A 14,511-nucleotide genomic window follows, 5' to 3' on the forward strand; every position below is an offset into this window, starting at 1 on the left:
GCTTTGTGCCCTAAAACCATTACTTAACATAAGAGAAAGGTGGAAGAGGTCCAAGTTACTGTCCCGCAGAGCGAAATAAATAATAAAATACCCACTAGGATGTCAGCATATCCTCTGTATGCTGCACATTGGAGAGAGGAGAGAGAATGCCTATGGGGTGGAGGGCCCATGATTCAGAATGTGGGATGCAGGGATGGATGGAGAAGAAATGGGGGGAGGTTGTGTTGTGCTCACAATGGTGAGGCACCAGGTGTTTTGGTGTTACTGGTGCCTGGTGAATAGAGAGAAAGGGCCGGCGTAAGCCTGTGCTTGGCTGCCCATAGGCACAAATGAAAGGCCTATATCTCAAGAGATATGTGTGCCTCATGAAAGCCTGCCTTCACCCTTCACTTTAATAGCTTTCATACATTTTAAAGCAACCTAGTTCAATATGAGCTCTAGTGCAGCTCATAAAGAATTAAATATGTTTCTTCAATACTTTGTGGAGGTTATTAGTTTTTGTTAATTGAATTTGTCATTTTACATGAATTAGTTCAGTGATGTAAGATATTGTTGGTTCTGTCTTGGTTGATAAGTCAAGTAATAGCAATGAAACAACCAGAAAAAGCATGAAAGAATAGAGCCAGGACATATGACATAAGTCATAGATGTAGACGTAAGTCGTAGATTATGTATGCTCAAACATCTGTTTTAAGGCCTTATCTAATCCATACTCATAAACTTAAACTATAATAACTATAAATTATAATAAATATTCTATGCTAGGCTTAAATTTTTGCCTTGAAATGTACTTCTTCATTGCCATCCTCTTATCTCTCTAGCAGCAGGGTATTTGATCTCTTCTTTTCTGGCTGAATAAACATTATTATAGTTTAATTTTCATATTTAAACCAATGTCCCTTCATTTTAACATTGTCTCGACTGATGATTTAAACCACATCCAGGGAAAAAAAGAGTCATTTTGTCTGGATTTACGTTCATGAAAGCATTTACAACAAGGCTCGTTCTCCTCACTTTACCTCACTGCAGACTTCAACTCGGCTTGCTATGCTTCATCAGTCTGCCCTTTTCTCCCATTATATATTTGAAAGAAACACTACTCTTCTCCTAAGTGTCCAATTTGCCAGCCTAGGCAAAATACAAAAAGGTATTGTCTTATTAGGAAAGTCCCAACTCATCTTGAGGCAGTGGCAGCCCAGCAGAGCAGCTTTGGCTTAGCATTGTGACAGCAATCCTTATGCTGTTTGCAGAAGTAGTTTGTCACTGTTGAACCCATTCACCTGCGGTGTGCCTCTATTGTGTCTTGGAGCCATTCCTGGTGACAGGCTAACTTCGTTATCCTACACACCTTCAACGAAATTCCCCCCCAATTTATGACAGCAGGCAGTTCCTGACACTTGTCTCCGGAGCCCGGCTCCCCGTGGGTGAGAATAGGGAACCAAGCTGACGGCACTCACTGATCCTTTCAGTGGCTTATGGAGCTCTAAACAAGCCACCTTACCATTATGTCTGTGTGTGTGTGTGTTTATCCACAGGAGGAAGGTGGAGATCATGCACACACACAGCCTCTTTACTCTCCTGGGAGAGAGGCTCATGCTGCACACCAACACTGTGACGGTGACGACCTACAACACTCTGTACGAGGTAACAAAACATTTTCCTTTCAAATGTTCCATAATTACCGTACCACTGGTCTCTGTGTTAAAGAATGTGTGACAGACAATCATCCCATCTCTTCCTGCTCCAGATTCTGACAGAGCAGGTGTGCACACAGGTAGTTCACAAACCTCATCCTGAGCCCGACTCCACTGTCAAGATTCAGAACCCAAGTAAGGCTGATGTTATGTGGCACATTGAGTTTTATTCTTTATAAAGTACTCGGTTTTTGCAGCAATATTGACAAAGTGTGTATATTATTTGTGTCTGCCTCCATTTGATATCAGTGATTCTCAAGGTTGTTGCCACCTTACTGAAGAACTCCGCCCCCAGCGCGGAGCTGATGGAAGTTCGGCGGCTCTTCCTTTCTGACATGATCAAACTGTTCAGCAACAGCCGAGAGAACAGGCGGTGAGCAGAACTTTAAGTGCCTTTTACTTACACACTCCATTAATTATCTCTCTGATTAAATGTATCAAAAAGAAAAGAAAAAAGGCCCAATGTCCCCCCCTCCTTGTTCCATGTTTAATAGACTCATATTGATGCTAAACCATCCTTAGACATGCACATACTCTCCAGCAGATGTGTCTGTGACAGTTTTTGACAGTTGCTGCTTTTTTTTCTTTTTCAGTCTCACACTCAATCTCTTTTTTTTCCTGACACACACACACACACACATACACATATACACACACATATTGAAATTAAATTATAGGTCTTAGGAACTACTGACCTAAATCAACAACATAATTAGCTTAAAATTAACAGGCAGATGTACTTTGTCAAGTCAAGTCAAAAAAAGCTTAATTGGTTTTCACTTCTTTCTGCTTTTATATCTCAGCTGTCATTTTGTTTTGTGAGATACTGCCGCCAAATAAACACACAAATGAATATATAGATGGCCGAATGATTGAAACAGTCTGTTGTAATTTGAATAACAAAATGCCCAATAATACTAGTGTGTTCTTTTGACACAAAAAATGTTGAGAAACTTCAAGAAAAGTTGCCCTGAATCATTTTTAATCGTGATGCAAAAACCCAATGCTTAAGACACATACCACATAACCACAATGTCCACGGTCGACCACACTGCACATCTTTGTTTCAAATAAAACTCTCATAGAGGCAAAAATGGATCAGCGTTTACTTCACATACTCAACCTTTTATTATGTGGCTTACGTAATGCATACTTTAATGTTGTGTGTGTGTATTGAAGATGTCTGCTTCAGTGCTCAGTATGGCAAGACTGGATGTTTTCTCTTGGATACATCAACCCCAAAAGCTCTGAGGAGCAGAAGATCACTGAGATGGTGTACAACATCTTTCGTATTCTGCTCTACCACGCTATCAAGTATGAGTGGGGAGGGTGGCGCGTGTGGGTGGACACACTCTCAATAGCCCACTCCAAGGTGAGTACTGTACTCCTCTGTACAACAAAAAGGAAACACTGACCTCTGCTGTCGATGGAGACATTTTTATCTATTCTGTCTCAATGTAGCTTCTGAACTGATCTCCACTGTTGGAGTTTGCATCGCACATACAATATGGCTAACATTGTCTATAAAATTGCCTTTTTATAGGTGACATATGAGGCGCATAAGGAGTACTTGGCTAAGATGTATGAGGAGTACCAGCGTCAGGAAGAGGAAAATATTAAGAAAGGGAAGAAGGGCTTGGTCAGCACCATCTCTGGTCTGTCTGCTCAGGCCTCTGGTATCAAAGGTGCAATTGAGATTAGAGAAATGGATGATAACTCTCAGACACCTGAGAGCGAGACAGACTATGAGAGTGCCGATTCACGCAACCTGCTGGCTGAAGGGAAGGGGCTCGAAGAGGGTCTCAGAGGAGCGGGAGATACGGTGGATGGGGTCAGGGTCGAAGTTCATGATCTTCTGGTGGACATCAAGGCTGAAAAGGTGGAGGCTACAGAAGTTAAGCTGGATGATATGGACTTGTCCTCTGAAACTCTGGGAGTATCTGAGAATGGAGCACTGGTGGAGGTGGAATCTCTGTTGGATAATGTTTATTGTGCTGCTGTGGAAAAACTCAACAGTAACGTCAATAGTGTGTTGTTACCCAAAGGTAGCATGGACGACCAAAATACACCTCTCATTACACTAGACGATGACAAGGACAGCATCCCTAACAGCAACAATTTCTTGTTTGGAAAGGTAGCAGGAAACATAGAGGACAAGCTACTGCCTGACTTGAGTCCAGGTGAGCCTTTGGTCCTGCCCAGCCCAGAGCCTCCAGTCCACACTAATGCCAGTGATGAACTGGGCCTGCTAGCTCACATGACTGGCAGCTCTGAGCTTGGCTCCTTACCAAGTATCCTGGAAAAGGATGAGTTTGAACTACAGGCAGCATTGGAGGGCATCAGCTCTGTGGCTGGTACCAAAGCTGAGGCCACTGAGGGCACAACTGGAGCAGCATCTGAAGGGGACCCCTCAGCTGTTAAGACCAGCAATACAGCGGACGCTACAGGCAACACCTCTGACACAGAGAGATCAGATGATGGCAAAGACAAGGAGATGAGGAAGATTCAGACAAGAGCGACTACACAGGTTAGTTTTAAGCTAAAAGTCATGTAAATCGAGTCATTATGATATCCAACACAAAAAATACATTGTTACCATCGTTAGACTATCTCATATAAGAAATAGTATTCACTGACTTAATTCAAAATATCCTGAAAGCTCTTAGCCAGAGGCAAATGTAACAGCAGAGGATTATTAATGCTGAAACATATGAGCTCCAGGGTCAAAGTGGAAAGTGAGGAGCAAGACCATTTACCATTGTCAGGATGTGTTGGCCTTTAGTGAACAGTTCTATATTAAAAGACCCATAGGGATCATTCCCTTCCCCAACACTGCTTGTAATGGGGACAGGATGGCCTGGTGCACATCAAGCAGTATCCCTCTGAGACTCAGGAAACTGGGCTGCTGGAAAAGTTGACTGAGCCAACAGGAGGGCAGATATAGACAAAGCAATATTCTGCAATAATCGCTCGGGATTTGTTCATTGCGCTCCTCATCTCATATGAGCTGTGCTCTTTTTCAGAGGTCAGGCTCTTTGACCTAGACCTGGGTCACTGATGGAGGAACAGTGGGAGGCAGAGTTTATTTTTAAACCTTTTCCTGCTGTTGTGAAATTGCTCATGTTCAATTCATCGCTGCCGCTTTTTAAGCAGACTTTTGTGCAGCACCTTGCTGACTCATTCATCTTATGTTTATCAGCTGTATTGAGCTTGATATATTTTTTTATTTACCCACAGGAAGAGAATATATGAGGACTCACTTTAGTCTGGCCATTCATCATCCAGTGAACAGTATGACCGTGGCATAATATCTCATTAAGGGTGAAGAATAGGAATAAGATGACTAACAATTAGCCTGTATACAGTATCTCATAATGAACAGGGGTTGGGGGATGTGATGTCCATGTCTTTCATTTACTGTGTTTTAGTGAGTAATTAATCTCCCATCAGAGTCTACAGGGCCGCTTAGCCACTCAGATGGAGAGGGACATACGCGTGGACTTGGGCTTCAGGGGGACACCCATGACGGAGGAACAGCGACGTCAGTTCAGCCCCGGGCCGCGCACCACTATGTTCCGCATTCCAGAGTTCAAATGGTCAGCCATGCACCAGAGACTGCTCACTGACCTGCTGTTTGCACTGGAGAGTGATGTCCATGTCTGGAGGAGGTGTGTGAAGTGGTTTATGTGCACTTGAGGGAGACAGAGAGGGAGGATGAGCATGGTGGTTGTAGTGATACTCAGATTACCCCCTCTGTAACAGAGCTAACATAAGTTTTATTGCTGTTTTAGATATATAAGGAAAACAGCTTTTTTTCATACATGCCCCAAATGTTTTTTGTTTATTGCACAGTAAAGCTGCTGTATGATTTATTTTATGTGAAAATGCTTATACCCATAATAATCCTGTTTTTTTCCCCCGCTTTCTCCCGCAGCCACTCCACTAAATCTGTCATGGACTTTGTCAATAGTAATGAGAACATTATTTTTGTCCACAATACCATCCACCTCATATCACAAATGGTAGACAACATCATTATTGCTTGCGGAGGGATCTTGCCCCTGCTCTCAGCGGCCACCTCTCCCTCTGTAAGTGCAGCTCCTTGTCTTCACTGTAAGGGAATAATGCCATCTAGTGGTCGGTTAATGTGAACACTTGGTCTATGGTTGCTAGTGGTTTACTACAGTATACAGTATGTGCCTTTGGGAAATCAGACCTGTTTGTGTTTATTGATTGGAGCCACCTTCATTTGCTCAGATTCAATCAAAGGTTAGGACATTACTTCGGTAACTATGGAAGCTGAGAACGGCTGTCCTTGTAATTTTTTTTTTTTAATGCCGTTATCTCAAGATCACAAGTTAATTATTTCGTTATCTCGAGAAAACAAGCTTTGTTATCTCAAGATAACGAGATAATCAACCCGTTATCATGAGAAAACAAATGATTGTTTCCTCTTATTACTTATAATGTTTATCAGAGATCAGGAATGTCATGCCAGCATGCATAGATGGTGTCTTGACAACTGTAGCAACTGATTTAAGCTGAAAACTGTCAGATCAAAGAGTACCCATCATTATTAACAGCAACTTTATTAATGACATCTGTGTCACAGCCAAATGGCAGGTTGATTAACTCCTCATCATAATATGATGGGATGCTTCATGTAAAAGAAGTACCAAATAATACGTTTCAAGCATCTTCATTTTTTAGACTTAATGAGAGAAAGGAAAGTGGGGTGGAGAGGAGAAATAAGTACCAACATATGACAGATTTGACCCACGTACTTAAGAGCCACCTGAAGGCTTCTTGTGCTTGATCTACATAGTTGAGCTATCCATGTAAGGGAGACACAGAGAGGAGAAGACAGGAACGAACAAATGAGAAAGAGCTCCACCCGTGATAAATCTTGTGATAAATTATCTCGTTATCTCGAGAAATCTGCCTCTTTTTTTTTTTTCCTCTAGAGATAAAATAACTCGTGATCTCTAGATAACGGCATTAAAAAAAATAATTGCAAGCACGGCCGTTCTCAGCTTCCGTAGATAACATTTCTTATATTTGTAATTAACTTCCCTTTGTGTCACTCATGTTTACTGTCATTGATCTACTGTAATTATCAGATTTAATCTGCAGTCTTTAATTGAAATGGATTTTAATTATTCTCTTCTGTTTATTTTGTCTGTGCACGTCTAGAGCGCCAAGGTAAGTATTGATGCTATTTTAATTTCTCTCTTTTAACTTCATACTGTATTCACCAAAAAAAACCAAAAAACAATTTTTGCTTAACACTTGTTTAATCGATTCAAAATTGTCCTCTCCCTCTGGACCGTTGCATATGGTATAATTGTCTTACATTTTCATCAGAAAACCTCTCCATGTTTAAAAGCAAAGGAAATGAGAGCTGATACAGAAAAGTAGATGGTTGCTCAAGGGGCTCCAGGAATGTATGTTTTTGCTCAACCCCCAAAATTATTCAAAATGTTACCTTGGGTAAAGATGGACAGTGAACTCAACTCACTGTATCTTAATAGCCCATGCTTTAAATATTTAAATATTGCTTTAATCACAACTAGAGGTAGGAATGTGGCAGAGATCATCTTCTACATGTGCGCTTTTGTTTAACGTGATTGGTGTCTCCCTTGTCGATGTGTAAGACGGAGTTGGAGAACATCGAGGCAACACAGGGCATGTCCTCAGAGACCGCCATCACTTTCCTGTCCCGTCTCATGGTCATGGTGGACGTGTTGGTGTTCTCGAGCTCCCTCAACTTTAGCGAGATCGAAGCTGAGAAAAACATGTCCTCTGGGGGCCTGATGCGTCAGTGCCTGAGACTCGGTGAGATCATGATTGTGACGGTATTCTCTTCACACATTCTAATAATTCCAGTAATCCCTGAAAGCCCCTTGGTTGATCAGCAACGCTAATTAATATAAGAGTCCTATGCTAATTGTATAGTAAATTACTTGTGATGGAGGTATGTGTGTGTTTGTGTGTGTGTATGTGTGTGTGGTTGTACTGCAGTTTCCGGCAGTAAGAAATAACAGGATTATCATTTTAGAATTCATAATAAGCAGAAAGAATCATTTGCAGTGCAATCAGGTACTCTTTGCAAATGGTAGCCTTTGAGTCTGTCATTGGTGTGTCACATAGGACTCCATGAGGTCCTCTCTGCCCTCGTGTGTCTGAATGTGAATGTACATAATGGAGATTTGATAAAATTTGTTTGAATGCAATGTAGATAACAGCTGAATTACTCGATTGTGATTTTTACTGAATCAACTGCTCAGTAAAAATCAAAATTCAGTGAAATTTTTTTGTAGGTAAAGCAGCGTATGCAAATGTTTGTGTATTTTTGTCTGTGTGCGTGAGAATATATCTGTGTCTATATCCGTCTGGGCCTGTGGCTCTGTGTGTGTGTGAGCCTGTGTTTGTTGGGTTGTTGACTTGTTGTGCTCTGGGGGATGGGAAATAGCCTTCAGATTTCACAGTGTCCTTGTTGCAAACATACAATTTCTCATCACAGGCTTCAGTGTGAAATCAGTCTGGCTGCTGATTTTACTCCCAGCCTCTGTCCTGGCAGCCTGGAACAAATAGTCATCAGAGATAACTGATTAGTTTAAAGAGGTCATGCATGTTATCAACATTTAATTTCCATTTAACTCTGAAATGAGAGCCTATTTGTATGCTGTGTGTACGTGTGTGTGTGTGTGTGTGTGTGTGTGTGTGTGTGCGCGCAGTGTGTTGTGTGGCAGTGAGGAACTGTCTGGAGTGCAGGCAGAGACACAGAGACAGAGGAAATAAGTCTTCCATTCCCAACAACAACAAGACTCAGGAAATTCTGCAAAACGCTGTGACTTCCAGCAAGGTACAATATGTGATGTCACATGTCACGTTTCTCACCTGATTTTTGTCCAGAATCCCATAACTTTATTTTCTGTGCCCCTAGTTGGAAATTGTGTCTGTATATTACATTTTACTGTAAGAACACTTTGCCTACAGTAATACTTTGCCTCATGCTAATTATGTGACCTGACTAGTGATGATAAGTCAGTTCCCTTAAGTGTGATTTAAACATTACTGGGGGGGTACCACCATTTTTTTCCTATTCTATATGTGTCTATTTTCTAATCCGTAAGCAAAGTAAGAGCAAAAACCTCTGATTGAACAGAGCTGCATGTGATATTGTGTTATCTTTCTGCTTTAGACAGCTTTAGAGACTGTCCCTAGTAACCTGTCTCCCATCAAGGACCCTGATCGCCTTCTGCAGGACGTGGACATTAATCGACTGCGTGCTGTGGTGTTCCGTGATGTGGTGAGTGTATGTGTGTCTGTATGTGTATGTGTGGAACATGCACAAAGACTGTTTATCACAAAGACTTGGCTGCAGAGAATGAAAATAGGATTAGTTTTTTTTTTTTGGCAGACAAACAGGTGTGCAATGGAACATCCTTCAATCAACAGGTGAGACAACAAAGGTGTCCTTGTCATCTGAGCTACTATCTGTGGAAAACAAGACCACAGCATTTCAATGGATATGCAACATCTTTCAAAACAAGTATTAGAAATATGTTAGAGAACAATGGCAGTACTTGAATGTGTTTTCATGGTGGTTTGTGCAAGGTGCATTTTTTTTACTGTGTGGGAACCATTTCAGGCAGCAGTGGTAAATTGTGTGAAATGGGATTTTTTTTGAATAGAGAGTGGCGTAACCGTGTTGTGATTCTTCTCCACAGGATGACAGTAAGCAAGCCCAATTCCTGGCTTTAGCTGTGGTGTACTTCATCTCTGTCCTCATGGTCTCCAAGTACCGCGACATCCTGGAGCCTCAACGTGAGACTGCCAGGATAAGTAACCAATCAGGCCGCAGCATGCGTCAAGAGATCAACTCACCAACCAGCACAGGTGTTGAAAGCTGTGCCCTACCTTTCTCACATCCATTCTTCTTGCTCACCTAATCTTAGCTTGTGGTGACTGTGTCTGATATAAATGAATGTTAAGTGTCCTTGGTCCTTTCTGATACTCTGCTGCTGCCAGCTTGAGCTGAGAACTCATTCAGTAAAATAGCAGGGATGCCCTGCCTGCACTCCACCGGCTCACCTATGATTTATTCATGAGCTCTGCTAATTGCACCGCACAGAATTAAATGTGGAAGCAAAAAGAGATTGGGGCTGGTAGATGGTAGTTATGAACTTGAATAGGCATCATCGTTCTCTCTGAAATGAAAGGTAGTATATGCCTCCAGTCATAAATCATACATTAAGTCACATGAAAGGAAATCAGCGGCTGCCTACAAAGGTTTAACGCAACGTCTGCTGCAGTGCCAGCTCGCTATTATGAGATGCACGAATGGGCATATTTTATCAACTTCCATTTAGACAAAAGGTGAAGTGAATAAAAGAAACAAGAGGAAGAGGAGAGAGGGCCGAAGGAAATATGAAGCTTTGAATACACGTAGAATGAGGAAAGAAGATGAGCAGTGAGAAGTTGAGAGATGAGAAAGCGGCAGCATGCTGGCCAACTACTGTGGGTTTTGGGGCAGTGGAGCCAGGCTTGCTATTTTCAGCCCCATCTGTCAGTGCCCATTAGGCAAGCAATCCACCAGAGGAGAATGGGATCATAGAGGTTGCTGGGAGGAGAGAGGCACACTGCCGCCTTCATAAATTTCACCAGAAAATGGGGGAATTTTCCAGACGGCATGTGGCAGACGATTGTCTGTGATAGACCAGGAAGCCAGACAACTTGCAGGCTAAATCAGGCCCTGCTGACCTCGTTAGGGGGCATGTGATGAATATTAATAGGGCTGGCCTTGCATGTAGGTAACCACTAGGTCAGGATGAACCAGAATCAGACTAGGTAGGCTCCTCTGCAGGTTGTTGGCAAATTCAGCAAACACTTTATTGGGTCAAGTCGGTCCCTTTTATAGACAGTGCATTTTCAAAGTAGGAATTCTCCGTTTATGCCCAACATCTCACGTATAGAAAGAGCTACAATGTACAGTATATTATGTACCAAAATAATAGAGCAGCTATCTGAATCCTCTGTCATTGTTTCAAAGCAGTTAAATAAATATACCAATGCTTTAGGCAGGAAGAGGCTAAAGAAAAGGATTCATGTTTTATTAGCATAGAGGGAGAATAACAGAGAGATAATCGCACCAGAGGATCAGAGCTTCTGGAGAGAGATCTAAGAAGCTGCGCTGGCACATGGGTTTTTCTGCACATGCTAAATTTACTCTTTGGCTAGGAATCTAAAGCAAGCACAGGCATGCGGTTTTTCTGTTGGTATTGGTATCTTTTAGCAATCAATAAATCTGATATTTTGATCAATATAGCAGTAGCAGTGACTGACATACATTTAATATCATCAAACTCTTTTATCCAGTAAAAACACCAAACATCAGCTGGTTCTAACTTTGGGTTTTGGTACTGTTCATAAGATGGATTTTCTTTTTGACTAGATGATTAATCAATCAATTACAAATAATAAGGAAAATGGTAATTCATATTTACACAATAATTTGATCAAATTTGACACAATTCAGTCTCCTTTATTGTAGACACTGAGTTCCTAACTGTGCACCAGGAAGACCAGTTTTGTGTCACATCATTGTCAGATCAAAGAAACGCTTCCCTTATAATGCTATTTGTATTGTACCTATATAATGTCTTTAAATGGCTAACTGTAGTCTTTGCCTGACTGTTCTACAGAAACACCACTAACATTTGACAGCAGTAAAGACCAGTCTGCACCATTAGAAGACCTCCACATGGAAGGCTCTCTTCCCCACACAGACTCTGGTATCGGAGAGGAGCAGGTAGCCAGTATCCTTAATGGGTCTGACCTGGACCACGGCGCAGGAGGTCCGGACGTCATGAGCGAGCTCTTATCTACCCTCTCCTCAGAGGTGAAGAAGTCACAAGAGAGCCTGTCTGAGTCCCCCAGCGTGGAGGTACTGAAACCACCCTCCTCCATCGTCAGTATTAGCCAGCCCAACAAGGGCATCAATGTCAAGGAGATTCTGAAGAGCCTGGTGGCATCCCCAGTGGACGGCATGGAGGCTGGTCTGGAGCCTGTGTCCTACCCAGACCATGCTGCCAAGGCCCAGGCTCAGGCCATGCTGCCCATGCAGTTTCACTCCTTTGACAGGTGAGGAAGGGTCATCGGTTTGTAGCCTGTTGTGCAGAAAATCTTTGTGGTGAATTAATATCGCAACTTCTGCACGTTGCGTCGGTGAACCAGGTTTTTGTCTGTTGTAGCCCGTTTACTACAAACATGTGCACTTAGCATGAGAGCTAATTATTTTGCAACCCATGTTGTATTTTAGATTTTTAGATGTATTTTAATCTTCTTTTCCAACACTCACGAGTTTCCATTCATTTCTTTTCAGTCTTAAAATCAATTAGCAAACCTCCTTTTGTCAAATCCATCAAAGTGAATATTAAGTCTGTATTAAATCAGCATTAATATTTATCACAAGTCACATTATGATTGCTGGGTAATACACTTTAAGTGCAAATTTATTGCACTGCAACAATAATTTAACTTGACAAACAATGAATGCAGACTTGATGTTCACTGTGATGGATTACACATTTCAAGCTATTTTCAAGAATCTGCTAGTATTTTTTCACTAATTTTAACCTAATGGGAATGAATAGAAATGAAGGGTAGAATGGTAGGAAAAATAAATAAAAAATCTAGAGTTGTACAGCATGCATTTAAAATGGGAACCAATAACACAAAGTATACAGTTCACCATTTGTAGTTAAGGAGCTAAAAAAAAACCCCACTGGTATGGTACTTTAACTCATTTGAAGATTTAGATTGTTCTTTACAGGTAAAGTAAACTTAATTAAAGCCAAGCAAAAAAAAAAAAAAGTTGAAACGAATATATTGTGTATGACGACATCATTCATTTCTCAAGGATAGGTAGCAAAGGTCGCTAGCCATTTAAGGTGTGTGTTTGTGTTTGTCATCACTCAATCCACCGTAGACTACTGATGTTAATCCTTTGGGTTTATTTTACTTATCCAGTATACCACTAATGGTTTCTAAGCAGCATGCCACAAATTATTCATTTCAGGCCACTTGTATTGCACTCATCCCCCACTGTGAAGAATTTTTGTGTTTGAAAAGATCTCTGAAATACTGTGGCTCTGCTGGGGTTTATTTACATTCCTGACTCAGATAAAACTACACAGTAATCTGTCTGGATTTGGAAGTTTACAAACCTGCTCCTACAGGGATTTCAAGCTTCAGCTCTCCTCTGATCTCTGTCTCCTTTGGTTAAAAAATGTATTTTTAAAAAAAAAAAAAGTAATTTAAGTTGGTTTAGCACAAACAAAAAAAAGTCCATAGGTCCTCTGGTAGTAGTTTTCGTGTGAGTCTGTGTAGTCGCCGCCCAGCCCGAGAGAGAAGGAGGGACGCAGAGGTAACCGTGAGTCAGGAGGAAACAATGGGACCTCCCTTCTTTTTTAATATATGCTGCTGTTGCTGCTGAGCTGGGATGAGGTGAGCCCGATGAACAGGGGGAGAAGACGGGGAGGAGTACATGGAGGAGAGGACAGCTGAGAGGGTGGGGGGGGGGGTCTCCAGGGCGTTGATGACAGATTAAACAGAAGCGACCTCCCGCCACACCACGGCCAGCCCTGTCGCCCTCACCGCTCACACCCGTAATAGGAACTGGCAGCCTGAAATGAGTCGCTACGGCAAAGTGTATTATTTTTGAAATGCTTTCACACAAAACCCTCCCGACCACATATACAACTTTGTCTCATGCTTTTCATGTCACTCCCCCCCCCCCCCCCCCCCCCCCTCCAGCCTCTATTTGCTGTGTCTAATTGTTTGCCACCTGCCAGCGAAATGAGCTGCCAGCCACGGACAGCCCTTTCATTTGTCTGTCAGGGCGGCAATAGATTGGGAGTGACAACATCAAAAAAGAAAAAGGAAGGGAAAAATGGCTTAAAGTGGAGCGCACAGGGGCAGTCATCTCAGAGCCCCTCTGCTAGAGACTTTCAAAGAGGAGGGGTTGAAATTGCTCAACATCCGCATTTTCCGTAGACCAGATGGGGATACAGTACAGAAATACTTCAATAATCCTCAACTTCCTCTCTTTTCATGTCATCTTCCCAAAAAGTCTCCATGTTAGCTGTGTGAGATATTGTTTGTTCTCACATATTTTACTTTACACATGACGGAGAGCAATGATAATTGGTTTTAATTGAATTTGCAAATGGAATTTAAGCATATTTCCTCTCTATCTCATATTACTAAATAGAGCACTATTAGATTAACTTCTGCCTGTTGAATTTATAAAGGAAACATTTCTTTGGTTATACTTTACACCACACTCATCTCCCACAGCCGCACACCTCATTAATATTCATTCCAAGATTAATCCTTGCTTTATTCTGTGCAACTCAATTAAGACAATCCTATAAAATATGCACTAGATAATCTATACATGATTCATGAGCACTCAGCTATTGAATTATTCATTAAAAGAGGTTCATGTTTTATCAACATCCTGTAGATGTAATGTAACGTTCCCAGCTATGCCAAAGAAAAGGCAGGCACCCGCTTGGAAAGACACAAGTGAGGAATAAATTTGGAAAGCAAGATTACATTCACGCCCACTTCCTACGATCAAAACATGCTAGTGATGTTCTGATATGTGTCAATGAGATTTCATAGAGGAAACAAGTACAGAAATCTACTAAATAAATGATACTTGTCATCAGTGCTCTTCAGAGCACAGCTGTATCTCTGGAGATATTAATATTTCAGTAAGCTTTCAAGCTTTCTCCGACTCTTTCTT

The 14,511-nt window shown here is 41.7% G+C and overlaps 1 protein-coding gene across 9 annotated transcripts in view; it reads left to right on the forward strand.

Annotated features, from left to right (window-relative positions):
- nbeab (neurobeachin b) overlaps positions 1 to 14,511 on the forward strand; it is a 205,827-nt gene that overhangs the window by 90,725 nt on the left and 100,591 nt on the right. For 7 of the 9 annotated variants that reach the window (XM_042414356.1, XM_042414357.1, XM_042414361.1 and 4 more), the window contains exons 18-30: positions 1,536 to 1,644; positions 1,748 to 1,829; positions 1,944 to 2,067; positions 2,874 to 3,066; positions 3,238 to 4,221; positions 5,145 to 5,362; positions 5,629 to 5,782; positions 6,888 to 6,896; positions 7,349 to 7,529; positions 8,432 to 8,559; positions 8,899 to 9,006; positions 9,428 to 9,596; positions 11,402 to 11,840. In XM_042414356.1, the coding sequence (XP_042270290.1) occupies positions 1,536 to 1,644; positions 1,748 to 1,829; positions 1,944 to 2,067; positions 2,874 to 3,066; positions 3,238 to 4,221; positions 5,145 to 5,362; positions 5,629 to 5,782; positions 6,888 to 6,896; positions 7,349 to 7,529; positions 8,432 to 8,559; positions 8,899 to 9,006; positions 9,428 to 9,596; positions 11,402 to 11,840 (2,898 nt within the window). The remainder of the gene's footprint in view (positions 1 to 1,535; positions 1,645 to 1,747; positions 1,830 to 1,943; positions 2,068 to 2,873; positions 3,067 to 3,237; positions 4,222 to 5,144; positions 5,363 to 5,628; positions 5,783 to 6,887; positions 6,897 to 7,348; positions 7,530 to 8,431; positions 8,560 to 8,898; positions 9,007 to 9,427; positions 9,597 to 11,401; positions 11,841 to 14,511) is intronic. The other 2 variants (XM_042414359.1, XM_042414364.1) reach the window with 1 other exon arrangement.

This window comes from Thunnus maccoyii, chromosome 6, assembly GCF_910596095.1.
Source record: "Thunnus maccoyii chromosome 6, fThuMac1.1, whole genome shotgun sequence".
NCBI lineage: Eukaryota > Metazoa > Chordata > Actinopteri > Scombriformes > Scombridae > Thunnus > Thunnus maccoyii.